The sequence below is a fragment of the Filicampus tigris genome, chromosome 7 (assembly GCF_054856515.1).
Source record: "Filicampus tigris isolate MCC_2025a chromosome 7, RoL_Ftig_1.0, whole genome shotgun sequence".
Lineage (NCBI taxonomy): Eukaryota > Metazoa > Chordata > Actinopteri > Syngnathiformes > Syngnathidae > Filicampus > Filicampus tigris.
The window spans coordinates 24601624-24615817 of record NC_141223.1 but is presented as its reverse complement, the minus strand read 5'-3'; the positions used below and the strand labels follow the sequence as shown (position 1 = coordinate 24615817).

At 38.1% G+C, this 14194-nt stretch overlaps 1 protein-coding gene across 1 annotated transcript in view; it reads right to left on the bottom strand.

The window, feature by feature from the left end:
- The window catches only part of nlk2 (nemo-like kinase, type 2), a 40557-nt gene that overhangs the window by 8636 nt on the left and 17727 nt on the right, over nucleotides 1-14194 (bottom strand). Inside the window, exons 4-10 of the mRNA XM_086036799.1 lie at nucleotides 9123-9229; nucleotides 8924-9009; nucleotides 7942-8151; nucleotides 5579-5680; nucleotides 4026-4112; nucleotides 2238-2436; nucleotides 1039-1132 (exon numbers count right to left, since the gene is read on the bottom strand). Of these exons, the coding sequence (XP_085892925.1) occupies nucleotides 1039-1132; nucleotides 2238-2436; nucleotides 4026-4112; nucleotides 5579-5680; nucleotides 7942-8151; nucleotides 8924-9009; nucleotides 9123-9229 (885 nt within the window). The remainder of the gene's footprint in view (nucleotides 1-1038; nucleotides 1133-2237; nucleotides 2437-4025; nucleotides 4113-5578; nucleotides 5681-7941; nucleotides 8152-8923; nucleotides 9010-9122; nucleotides 9230-14194) is intronic.

The window sequence follows — 14194 nt, the reverse complement described above, 5'->3', positions numbered from 1 at the left end:
TTAGTTGACAGAAAGTGACAAAATGGACGCACCCTGACATGGATAAAAAACGGTGGATTTTGCTGCTTAACTCTGAAGGGTCTGACTCTATAAGAATGGCTTTATATTAGCCAACAGGTTAACCAAAAAACAAATTGGGAATTACACATCGCATAATCAGTTCAAGGTCAGCGTGCCCTGATCTGAGCACGAGACCAGCTGGTGAAGATCAGCCCCATAGGCAGGGCCAGCCAGGGAGGAGACCAACCCACATTATGTTTAGTTTTTGAAGACAGTATAAATTTGAGGGCTGCATGTTAGACCGCGCCCCTTTTCTGCCCTCGCCCCTCTCGGGTGCGAGCATTCGCGAGGATGGAAAAGCTGTCCAGATTTGCTTATTGTATGATTCCTGAACTTCAGAGATGGGAAAGAACACTGACGAGAAAATTCAATCGATTTGTGTGAGTCTTTGTTATAATTATTATTTACATATTGGATGCCTAATTAAAAGATATAACAAACATGCAGTGAGTTGTTTTTGTGAATTGATAATTGGGCTTGCGCCCTGGTGACCCTATAGCAACCAACAACTCCAACAACTTCTATTCCACAAACACAGTAATAATCAGAATTCTGTGTTTCATATAATTCATTTGAACATACATGGAACAATGGTTAACATATTTTTGCTTGTTAAAATCAAAATGTTACTTATTTGCACATAGAACATATTGTTGTCAAGAAAATGTTTGGGTTGACTTCTTCTTTAATGTACCAAATACTCTATATTTTGTTTAAAAATAAAATAGATTGTGTTCAATGAAGAACAAAAATGCTGTTTTTATTAAGCCAAATATTTTAAAAAAGGACATTTTAGAGCTGTAATCTTAATACCGTGATACCACAATATTTTTGCTCATGGTTATCATAACGTCAGAATCTATTATTGACCCGTTGTCTAGTGGTGGTATTTTTCCCCAAACATAAAACGTAAACTTGTTTCAACTAGCAAGTTTACATTAGAAGCAATTATTGCTGAGCTATAAAGACGGCGCCCACCTGATAAAGCTCTTGAAAGCAGCTGACTGAGGGTTGATGCACAGTGGTACTCGACTCCCCTTTTGCTGTTCCAAAATGAACTGATTGATGATCTCTGTGGGGTGGAACCAGACACACAAAGATTAAGAAACTGATCCATTCTTTGTCAAAGATGGTGAAGATGCAATTCAAAATCCTAACTTGAATTTGACTGGCACCAAGGCGCAATACTTCACACAATACATTGTCTTAATAATTTACAAAATTAAGAGACCTTTATTGTTAGTGGATTTTTTATTTTGGTGTAATTTCTTAGAATATCACCCAAATGGTTCACTATTATTTATTTTCTCAAAAAAATGTACCATTTACTTGTCATCTTTTCCAAAAAACATAAAAAAAAAAAAAAAAAAAAATCTGTTTTTGTACCGAAAATATACCGAACCGAAGTTTCCCCAAAAAACGAACCGAACCGAAATGTGATTTAGCATACCGTTACACCTCTAATATATACATGTATATATATATATATATATATATATATATATATATATATATATATATATATATATATATATATATATATATATATATATGTATATACATATATATATATGTATATATATATATATATATATACATATACATATGTGTATATATATATATACATATACATATGTGTATATACATATACATATGTGTATATACATATACATATGTGTATATACATATACATATGTGTATATATATATATATATATATATATATATATATATATATATATATATATATATATATATATATATATATATATATATATATATATATATGCTTTAGTCGAGGAGCCGAGCTTCAAATGTTTATTAAACATGCTGGAGCCCCGTTAAAATGTTCCATCCCGGGCGCATATTAGCATATTAGCATATTAGCCAATACAAAGGCACAAGAGCCGTGGTGGGGCATGAGCTGTCCTCTGCTGCGCCGTAACTCTTATTAAAATGAAGTTAAAAGTTACTAGTTGGCAAGTGCTATCTGCCTCACCGCCACCCTCTGTAGCGCTGATGAAAAATTGTGGCCACCATCAGTAAATTGCCCATCCCTGCTTTAAATTATTAATATAGGAAATTATAATCGCGCATCAATTATTCCAGACTATCTGAGATCCACTGTACACTCTTTTAGATTAGGTTATGTCAAAAGTGCAGCTGTTCCCAACTTACCTTTGACTTGTCTCACAGAGCTTAGATTCTTCTCAAAGCCATCATCAAACTTGGGGTTGGTGACAGGCTCAAAGTCACTTGTGTAAACGCGGCCAGAAGATGTTGTGTAGCAACATTTGCACATGCACGTGTGGTAGCGCAGTCGACCCTCATCCAGGTATGGGTGAGCCAGGGCATCCTTTGCTGAAATCCGCTTCGACTGAGAACCAAATAGACAGGTTACTTGAAATAGTGTATGTAATAATATGTTTCAGTTATAAAGTGACAGTATTACCACAGAGTTATTTTGCCAATCGAAGGGCAAATTGCAATATTATTTAACAGGAAATATCGGTGCTGTCCTGTGAAAAACACTTTTGGAAACTTTATTTTTCACATTAATGCGATGTCTTAATATGAATGGAAACACCATTCATATTAAAAATAAGAACATGAAAATAAATGGGAGATAAGGATGACGGCGCCGATATAATACATTAGGTTAAATAAAAGCAGCAATCATTGCTAAGTTACACAGTAATCAGTCAATCAGATTATGCATATTGCACTTTCAATTTATTAAAGTATTTTAATACTGTATTTTAATAATATCAATTTTGTATAATCAATATTAATTTAGTATTAAAAAATTACGCTAAATCAAATTAAGTTTAAATATGGTTTTATACATTTTTTGTGATAGGAGAATTTAAAGACATTTGTTACAACAAATGCTGCCATTGGCACTTTTTGAAATTTGCGTTGAGTCTGTTGACACGTAAACGAGGTTGCCTTGCCATTTTAATGAAAGTAAAACTTTGAAATATAAATCCTTGCTCTTCCTTGAGTTCTGCAATTGTTTTAAAAAAGGTAGCAGTGTTTTAGATGAACTATAAAATGTAAGCCATTGTAGTGATGCATCGGAATCTAATCGAATCGTGTGCCTCTGAATTGGAATTGGATCGAGTTGTGAGGTACCCATAGATTCCCACCACTGTGTACAAGTAAAGGAGTTCCCTCTCTTTGACATGCTAGCGCCAGTTAGCATATCCGACCCTCGGCATCACACTCAAGTTAAAAACAAGCAAGTAAAATATGAATGGACTATGGCAATAATGAGTCCACAAAAAAAAAAATTAGGCCTAAGACGTTTTTTTCAACGATAATGTATGTGCTGCAAGAGAGTATTAGTTCACTGACCGGTACATTGTATGACCATTGAATGGCTGATGTATGTGTATCAACAGTACTGCTTTAGGGTAGCACCTAATGCAACGCAAATAAGGATTTACAGTGCATGATTTCAAGAGAATTGCAAATCCAATCGAAATCGCAATATCTGTCAGAAAAAACGCAATATAATTTTTTCCTAAAATCGTTCAGCTCTACCACTATCCCTAAAAATAACATACCCACATGTTAAATTACGTCACAGAGGATAGTGACAAAATGTCTTTTGTTATCTGCACGATTAAAAAGTAGAACAGCAAGAGTTGCAATATTTGTTAACTATTTTTTTAAATGCACATTATACTTCGCTTGAAGAGAAGTTTGATTCTTAAAAAAATGGTTGTGACAATATTTAATTTGGATACAATTTAACAAATTACATGCAATTTCAACAAGAAAATCGAGGTTGGAGAGTCAAGCATTCTAAAAAAAAAACACAACTGGATGAAGAACGCACTGGAGTGTAGTTCTAGCTAGAAAGTTAAGCTGAAATGACAAATCTTTCAAATAAAACATTGACCTTTGTTCACGAAACAATATGAAAAATAAAATACAATCCGGTGGGAAAGAATAACTCACCGGATCAAACACGAGCATCCTGCAGAGGAGGTGGACAGCTTCATGAGTCGCTTGACTGGACAGTGTGTAAAGAACAGGAAGGGATGGCTGGAAACCAAGCAAAAATTATGATATCAACCATTTTCTTGCACCTTTTTCAGCAGTTGTTGGTGCAACATAATATAATGCACAGCACATTTAAATCATACAGAAAGTTAACTGTTACAATTTCATAGCTTCTTGGCAACATCACAGATTTTTGTGATGCTCCTTCTATCAGTTCGCACATTAAAATCATCCCCCCTTTAAAAACACATGCATGGACATTCTCAAGTTATATTTCTTCTACGTGACCACAACACGCAAGAAGAGCAGTGATGGGAAGTGCCTTTACTTCAAGATTCTGGTTATGTGAGTCACAAATGTGGGTCATGACTGAAAGAACAAGATCCCGGATACAAGCGGTCGAAATGAGTTTCCTCCGCATGGTGTCTGGGGTCTCTCAGAGATAGGGTGAGAAGCTTGGTCGTCTGGGAGGGACTCAGAGTCAAGCTGCTGGTCCTCCGCATTGAGAGGGGCCAGAAAATAAAAAATTAATATTTTTAATATTTAATAAATGTGAAATTATATTGGAAAAAAATCTGCGAATATGCGATTCTGCAGGGGTCGAACCGCAAGTATGCGGGAGTCAACTTTAACTGCTTTTTATGTTACTTTATATTATCGTTTGTGTGTGAATATTCATTATCTTAAGGTAAATCCCTCCTGTGATGTCTAATGCAAATTAGAGGCAGCCGTTTCTGCAACGAGTGGAGAGAGCATCGCAAACCATCAGGGGAGCAACAGCCCACAACTCTCCTAAGTCACCATGGCCTCCACCGCTCCAAAGGAAAGGTCGCAAAGCCTGAGCAACATCCTTGTGGTCCTCCTCCAACTATCTTTGGGAAGGTCTGAGTCGGCTTCCTCCGCAGCATCCTCCACACCGGAAGGCTTGCCATAGGCCTCAAAGAGTTGATTGAACAGCGGCGGGAAAATCCATTTCCGCATCCTCCACCTAATCGCCCTGAGAGACACTGTTTGCAGCCCGTTTGTTCCCGTGTTTTGCATCAGCGTCAGAGAGAGAGTTCAAATTTGAGGCCTTTGCTATATGCAGCCAACGCTCCAAATTCCTCCTCTGCATAATGCAGTCGTTGCTTGCAAGACTCCAGGACAGTAAGAGAAGCTTGCACATGTTTTGCTCCCAAAGAGGGGATGAAGAAATGTGGAAGCCTATTACAACACCCCCTTGAAGACAAATAATCTTAAATTCAATAGACTAAATTGAAGTCACAACCCCAGTTTCATGGTAGAGACAAGTTAGAAAGCGGGTTAAGGCACCATGGTGTTTTAAACCCCCAAAAATGGAAATGATTCATCTGACACATAACCGACATTGTGTCATAGGAGCATCAGTTAGTAATAGGCTTGTCAAAAATATCGATACATCGGTACTCATTACCAAAGCAAAGATGTCATGCGACAACTCAGCATGTCAGACAGAAAAAGAAATTCCTTACAAGAGCAAGATAATTTACCTGTTTGTTCGGTCCTCTGAGTATGTGTGCACGAGCTCCTTCGCATGCTGTCCTCATGGCCTCCATAGAAGGAGTCCCCAACAAGTCAGTGATCAAGTCCAGCTATTGAGAGACGAAACAATGTGTGAAAACAATGGCCAAATCTAAATATTAGATAGCTGTGCCCGGCCCCAACCACCAGCTCAATTTTGAAATCCTCAAAACGGTTTTATACAGAAGTAGATTCTTCATTTAGGCCATATAAAGGAAGTGTGTACAATTATTGATCACTCTTGTCTTTACATCATTGGTTTAGTGCTTGTTGTTTTCCTTGAGCGTTTTGAGAGTCTCAGCTATGAAGTTGATCACTGAAAAGATGTTGAAGAGATACCAGTCTGCTTCCGGTCTACTGGCGAGGTGCTGCCTTCAATTTGACCTTATATCAATTCCCACCCTTTGAAATTATAAGTCCAGAGAGAGTTTCTTCCTGCACCTCATTGGAAGACGCAAGAGTTGCCGTTTGAAGGTCCTGTGCACCCCGATTGATCTTGGGTTTAAGGATGGATTTCAATAGGGTTGAGGTCAGGGGATGATGGAGGCCGCACCATGAGATTTTGTTCGTTTATACCCAGAGCAACTGAAGCTTCAAATGGTATTTTTGACACCTTAGTGTTTTTTGTTTTTTTTAATTACTAAAAAGAAGAAGCACCTTAATTCATAAATGTGATCTAACAAAGGTAAATGGCATATATTAATAATGTTTGCTGTTCATATGATTTGTAGTATGGATGTAGTAAACATCTGTTGAGGGTCTATTATTCCGCGCGGCTCTCATGCTGCAGGTCACATCCAACAGCCTTTTTTACTACACACGACACAGTTCCTTTTTTTTTTTTTTTTTCGCAGACTTGCTTTGTGTCTACAATTCAATCCTCAGACTCATTAATATTTTAAAGCAGATGTAATGCCTACTCTAATTTTTATAGATCATAGTGACCAGCAGAGTTTTTCAATGCAGACGCTGGTTGCTATGGAACCCCGGCGCAACGAGCTTAAGATAAGTGCAGCCGTCGGGCGTGCAGTAGTTGCAGAAGTTAAACTCGTTAACTATTTTTATATTGTTTTATACCATAAAATTGCACAATGGGAATGAACTTTATACAGAATTAGAAAAAGTCAAGAGGCCAGGAGCAATGTCAATCTATATATGCAGAGTAGTAACACAGAGTCTGAAAAGCTCTAGTAGTCCTAGTGTTAAGACTCCAGCAGCTTCAATGTGACATGCCATATTCTTGACCTATTTGAATGCAATTCCTGACAATCCATTGTTGATATTGACAATACATTTGCACTGTTATGGTCAAGCAAATATGTTCATTTAAATGGTAATGACTCAACGTAATGTTGTTTTGAATGTGTGTTCATGAGTGTGTGTCTACTCTTCTCTAGTCCGCTCCCAGCTAACTGAAAGCCTCGTCAAATAAAACAAATTCTGAACAAAATAATTCACACTCGACTTATTTTTGAGGGAAGTGTTAGAAATGCATCACAACCTGTCGTTCGTTAAACTGTTGGTATGGAGCTGGATGCCGGTCAGCGAGGTGCTTGGCCATGTTGACAGTGTTCCCACCTCGAGCCACTGTCGTTTTCTAACAAGAGAACGTTACTTTGCCATGTCGGTTGGCTTGCCGTGGCTGTCGGCCATGTATGCAAAAAAATTCCATATCGCACTTCTGGCGTCATTCTTTTCAACGAGGAGCGGAGAAGCCGCGGGCGCTTGTGCCATCTTCCTCACACATGCAGGAGGCATGTTAAGGCGTCAATCACATGCCAGTAGACAGGCGGCTTTGCACGTATGTACCTGTATACTTGCCTTAAGGCAGAGTTGGTGACCTGTGTTTTTTTGTTTTTTTTTAATACCGGTGTTAAAAAAATGATATCTAGCCGTTTTTGACGCCCAAAAAATCGGTATCCCGTGCAACGTTTGTCCAGTGTTTTCATTATTTTTGCAAGGGACTGAACTATTTTGTGCTTTTTATGCACAGAAGATTATTCTTCCTAGCCAGTGTGCATAAAAACAGACTTGCTTAAAGTGGAAGTCAACCCAAACAGATTTTTTTCAAGAGTATGTAGGCCCGCTATTTGAAACAGGACAGACTAGTGAGCCTGCATAGAACATATTCTTGAAAAAAATATGTTTGGGTTGCCTTCCCCTATAAGTTGTAGGAACAACCCCATTAGGAATTAATTAGTCAGGCTTAGTAGGGAACCTATAAAACCTGTCTGAGATTGATGAGATGCAATTGTTTATTTCAGTTAAATTCTGTACACATAACAATTACTGAACAGTGAACACAATGTGTATCTTAAGTTCCATTGTTTACCTGCTGGATGGGACTCTGGGCTTGAAAGAGAATTCTTCGGCCCAGCAACTCAGCAAAGATACAGCCCACAGACCAGATATCAATGGAGTTGGAGTAGTGACGGCTCCCCATCAGGATCTCTGGTGCTCGGTAGTATTGTGTCACCACTTCCTGAGTCATGTGCCGCGACTCATCAGTCTCCTCCACTCGTGCCAGGCCAAAATCACAGATCTGAAACAAGATCATTCAAAGTTTCAATTCCATTATTTTTGCTGTTGATTGAAAACATTTGGATTTGAAACAACAAAGCATACAATAAGAAAACAATTTTCCAGCTTTTATTTATTTCCTGGTTTTCACAACTGAGTCTGATACACAGGGTAAAGTAATCATTGGTAAATACTCATTTAATAGGTCATTTTATAGATCATCAAAACTACAGAAATAGGGTGAATATGACATTTACTTGCAAATCCTTTTCTTGCAATTGCTGCATCGAGCCTGTGACATCCTGACCAAACCTTTACATTCTTCTTTCATTATCATTTTCTAGCTTTCACATTTCAGTAGTTTGTATTGGGGGGTTGCTCCCTTCCGTCTCCACTTTGCCCCAATGAACTCCACTGTTGTTTTGGGTCATTCTCTTGCCCAATAATAAGGCTCTTTCGATCAGTTTGGTTATACCTTCCCTAATTAGTGAGTATATAAACCTATATTCTTCTGAGTTACTGCTGATGTCATCATCTGTTAACGCCATGGAGATTATTGAGCCAGTCCCACAAGGACACAGATCAGCTTTTAAGATCATGAGCAGATACTGCCAGCAGTCCAGACCTGTCTCTTATTGAAAACGTGTGCAGCAGTAGTGTGTAGTATATTCAATTAAATGTGGTTGAACATGATTGGCAAATCATTGTATTCTATTATATGTATTTATGTTCAACACAATGTCCCAACTTCATTAGAATTGGGGTTGTATAATCATTGTCACATGCGCACACACCTTCAGTACGCAGTTGCTGTTGACCAAGAGGTTGCCAGGTTTGATGTCTCGGTGAAGAATGCCAGCAGAATGAAGGTACTTCAGTCCTGGTGCGAGTTGATCACAAGAATGGCAAGTTAAAACAGATTCACATCATAATAAATACAACCAATAACGTCAATAGCACCAATCCTAACTAAAAATGACTGGAAAATCCTACCTCGTAGAATCTGATAGAGAAAAACTTTGGCGTGGTCTGAGCTCAGGGGCTGTGGTGACACGATGATCTTATGGAGGTCACTTTGCATCAGTTCAGTCACTACATATCTGGCCAATGGGAAGTTAAGGCAAAATTGAAAATGTAACCAAGAGCATAAAAGCTGCAAACAGACAACAAGAGAGTACATTTATTGTTTTAACATGCACTCTTGAATCAGCCACTTCCACCCCAATAACGGACAAAAGTACTGCAAAGTAATCTGTCCAAACTTCATTTTACAATGTCTGTTGGCTTTATTTTAACGTTAATGAAATTCAGTTTGATCAGTAGGCTAACGGGTTCAAGTCAACACATTGGTCAAGTGGTGAGCACACAGTTCTGAGATTGGGGTTTTGCAGATGGGCATTTTACCCAAATGTTGCTGGTCTGTCATCTGTCAGGTGGTATCTGTAAATAGTGCTTCAAATAGCACACAATGGTATGTATTCTAGCATAGTGTTTAATCACATATGGTGAACGTGTATGTAGTCTAGTGATTGCTACAAAAACGGTGATGATACTATACAATACCATTTTATTTATATAGCGCATTTCATAACAGCTCGGGCTGTAACAAAGCACTTTACAAACAATACAATAAATAGAACAAAAACAATAAAAGGCTGTGATACATGTATTAATAAATATAGATATAAATAATATATAAAATATAAATAAATAAAGCTAATAAATTGACATAAAACACGGTATACAATTGATACCGGAAAAGAGCCGAAAATTTCAGGTCTGATCAAAAGCCAGAGAAAAGAAATGTGTCTTCGATGGAACCCAGGGGCAGCAAATACAATGAGAACAGCAATGGTCCCAAAAAAGAACCCTATGGAACACCATACGATAGAGGGGCAGAGCGGGACTCAGAGAAACCTCGGCTAACAGAAAAAGTCCTGCCAGCTAAATAGGATCCAAACCACTCTAGAGCGCATCCACTAATGCCCACTTGGTGTTGCAAGCAATTCAAAAAAATACTGTGGTCTACCGTATCGAAAGCTGCAGTCGAATCCAACAAAACGAGACATACGTGGTCTCCAGTGTCATTTGCCAGGATCAGGATGTCATTGAAAACACATAGCAGGGCTGACTCTATGCTATGCATCTTCTTGAAGCCAGACTGGAAAACTTCCATGACATTGTGTTTATCCAAGTAAGATCTTAGCTGTGAGTGCACCACTTTTTCCAAAATTTTAGACATAAAAGTCAGCTTGGAAATGGGTCTACAATTTGATAGCACAGCTTGATCTAGGCCAGTTTTTTTCATGCCGCCGTAAATCTAGTTGAAACGTGTGAGCCAACACCAGCCTTGGGAGATTGTGAATACAATAGGGTTTAAGAAATTGCACTGATCCTCTGCACCTGGCCTTGAGGGAGTTTTGGGTATGATTGAACTTATGGTGAACTTGCACGTGGACTCAACACGTGAATGAATACTGTCGTGCTGAGGATGATATCATGTTACTAATGGAATGTTTAAAGAACACAAGTTTTAGCGCTAAAGTGTTTTGATGGCTCCTCAGGGGCCTTTATTGTATGTCCAGTACAATGTATGTGGCACCAATATAAGTCAAAAGGGACAGTAATGGTATTAAGATACCATTAAATTCAAATGGCCTCTGTTTTGACCATAAAAAAGGACAAAGCCACTTTCTTGCCCAGCTTGTCAGACCGTGGGGAGTTTGCATATGCTCCCCGTGCTTACTTGCGTGTTTTCTCCTGATCCTCCGGTTTCCTCCAACATTCCAAAAACATCATTAAGTTCATTGAAGAGTTACTTGTGAATGAATGTGATTGGGTAGTAACCAGTCCAGGGTGTATGCCACCTTTTGCCCAAGTCAGCTGGGATAGGCTCCAGCACACTCGCGACCCTAGTGACAAAAAGCGGTATAGAAGATGGATGGATGATAGTACAAGTTAACTGTGGATAGTTTGAGTATGAATCGGGGAATGAAGTACTTTCACCATGCAGTCAGTGTATATTTATACGACACAATTATTTGTGCAGTATGACTTCATCATTTAATACAGCGAAACTTCCAACTTACAAACGTCCTCGTTTACGAACAATTTGAGTTACTAACTACATTTCCGTGGAAAAATTACCACTATTTGTGTGCTACTTTCAATATACAAATGGTCTTGGCATGGACTAGCGGATGGAGCTGTGTTGTGCTTCTTCTCGGGCTACATCATTGGCATTGTGCATAACACATTTATCCCTCCATGGGGGAAGGCAGAAATACGTTGCAGATGTCGGCAGAAGTTCCGCATCCTAAATCATCCAATAAATGATTGATGTAGTAGCCTAATAGAAGTCTGAAAATCTCTGCAGATATTATCTGCAGTATGTATGGTATTTATTAAATTGTAACATCTCTTGACTTAAACAACGAACGGTTAATGTCAGTGTAATCACATCAAAATAGCAATTCACACATTAGCACGTACAATACATTCACCCAGTCACAGACGCCAGAAGCAGCTGCATCCACTCCAAAGAAGCACTGCTTTCTGGAAATAGAAAGGCGGTCACTGGTAATAGCGCAAGAGAGATAATCAAAAAATTATGAAAATTACCAAAAGAAATTAATCTTTTAAATGACGTAACATGCCACTCACTTTTTTCTGACATAAAGACAAGTTTACCAAAATCAACCAATGAATTAAAAAAGAAACACTTGAATCAGAATTGCCTGTTACTATGGAAGAATAATATTTTTCAATGAAGGAGATATAGCATTCATTCCATTTTCCAATCCTTAGTTAAAGTTAAAAAAATAACTACTTATTGCTCATTAAGTGTTTTAAGCAAGCTGTCATGCACCACACAAGCCAACTTAAAAAATAACAGTCTCCAAAGGCCATTGCATTGGCGTCAATGTATTATTTGGTAAGCTTTTATTTTGAAGTTAGACTTTGAGTTAGCAGCATATTACATTGTGAGTATTTTTGCAGCTTCCTTGACATGTCGAAATGACAGCACACTCCAAATAAACTGTTACTGGAGAGAGAAACTATTTCTTTTAATTATTTTTATACTATTTTCTTTCTTTTTTTTTTTTTTAGCCCCCCAAATAAATGAAGTAGTATTAGAATGACAAAAAAGTGCAGAGAGAAATAGAACAAGAGAGGGTACCGTGGGTTCAAGCGAAGTCCCGTTATGCCGTAAAAAGTCCCAGAGCGCTAGAGGCTAAAATTGAGATGTGCTGGTACTCCGCACAGCTGCATATCGGCCACTTAAAACACTATATAATAGTGTGTTTTCACTTATTTCTCTTTTACATTATATTATTTTTAACCACCCATTGGTTAAAAAACTTAATTTGGGGACTGGAACAGATTACTTTTATTTACATTAATTGATTTATAAACGTTTCATGTTACAAATTGGCTCATTGAACTAATCAAGTTTGTAATTTGAGGGTTGTAAGTTATGTGTCACTTGCCACTTGCCTGACTTCAGTGCAGGCAGCGTGTGCTCATTTCCAACTGTATTATGGTGTGAATATGAGTGTGTTTGTCTGTCTACACTTAATCTGTTATCAATTCAATTTATGCCAACATTGGACACAGTTGAATTCACGACACGTGTACCAGGCCCATTTTCTTCGCACTTGTCTGCATATATTGAACAGTCACAATTCATCCTAAATTGCATAAGCCGCGCCCATATTTCCCCCAAAAAAGGATGTCCATTTGACGCATCTCGGCCAATGCGTGGAGGTTTAAAATTGAGAGAGATTTAAAAAACAGACACACACACACAGTTTGTACATATGTCCCCAAAACATTCATAACTTTCTCAATCTTTCTGATTCTGAAAAGGTTTGTATCATCGGAAAACGTGCTGAAACACAGAACCTGATAACATACAATAATGATGTCAATCATTTTCGATTAATACTGACCAACTTAAATTAGAGAATGCTATAAAAACATGCACAGAAAAAAAACCGAGCCGATCAATAAACACTGTTGTTGAAACAAGTAGTAAGGAATAAAAGGAAAATACTTTGCACAGCAAAGTCAGAGTTATATGTCACATTCACAAGCAAGCCGGCGGCGACGCATGTAGGATCTTTTGGCTGGTCGTTTGTCAACTGTAAAAGTCAGGAAATGCTGTTTTGTAGCGTGTGTGTGTGTTTGAGAGATACTAAAACTTTAAACCCTTGGATTAACCAGGAAATGCGAGCTGTTCGCTGGCTTTTCCGGGTGCGCGGTCAGCGTACTGCTGTCAGTTGTTAAGTGACAACGGCGGAGTCATTTGTACAGCAAGCACAGACACGCACTTGGTACAGGTGATGGGAAGTGTCAGTTACGTAGGACATTAGTCAACTCATTAGTAAATTATTAATGTGAGAAATGAAATCGGGCATCAGCCACAACATGTGTTCTTTATAGATGCTCGTTTTTTTGTAAACCCTGAGGAAGCGCCAGGAATTCTGTTAAAATTGTCATTAGTGTTTATATAAATGACCGTAGTTTCAATAAGTTGTGCATCTTAGGTAAAAGATGTCTATTTTGATTTTTTTTTCACAAGCTGGTCCTTCAACTGCAAGAATGCTAAACTGATAACTTGAGACAAATCTGTAGTCAACACATCGCATCGCTTAAGCAGAGATCCAGTGTGAGTGTAAGTGACATGAATTATAGTGGGAAAATGTGGACATGAAGCAAACAGAAATAAATAGAAAGCCAATGCGTTGCAGTTGAGGTGGTCGATTAATCGAGTCATGGAATAATACATAGGATAATTGTTTCTTAGATTAGTGTACGACAGTCCTAACTTGATGTTGACTCCAAGGTTCAGTGCAATGTGCAATATTAAGTTTTCACACCACTGCTTTCTAGAACAGAACCACTAACAACAACAGCTTTAGGAATAAGAGTAGCACTCGTGCAGTTATAGCCATCAACAAGAGTCCAAAAAACTGTAAAATGGGTTATGCAAGATATCATTTATCCCATTTGTTTATTGCATCATTCCCAATAGTCAGGACTGGAGCGAATTCTGCATTTGC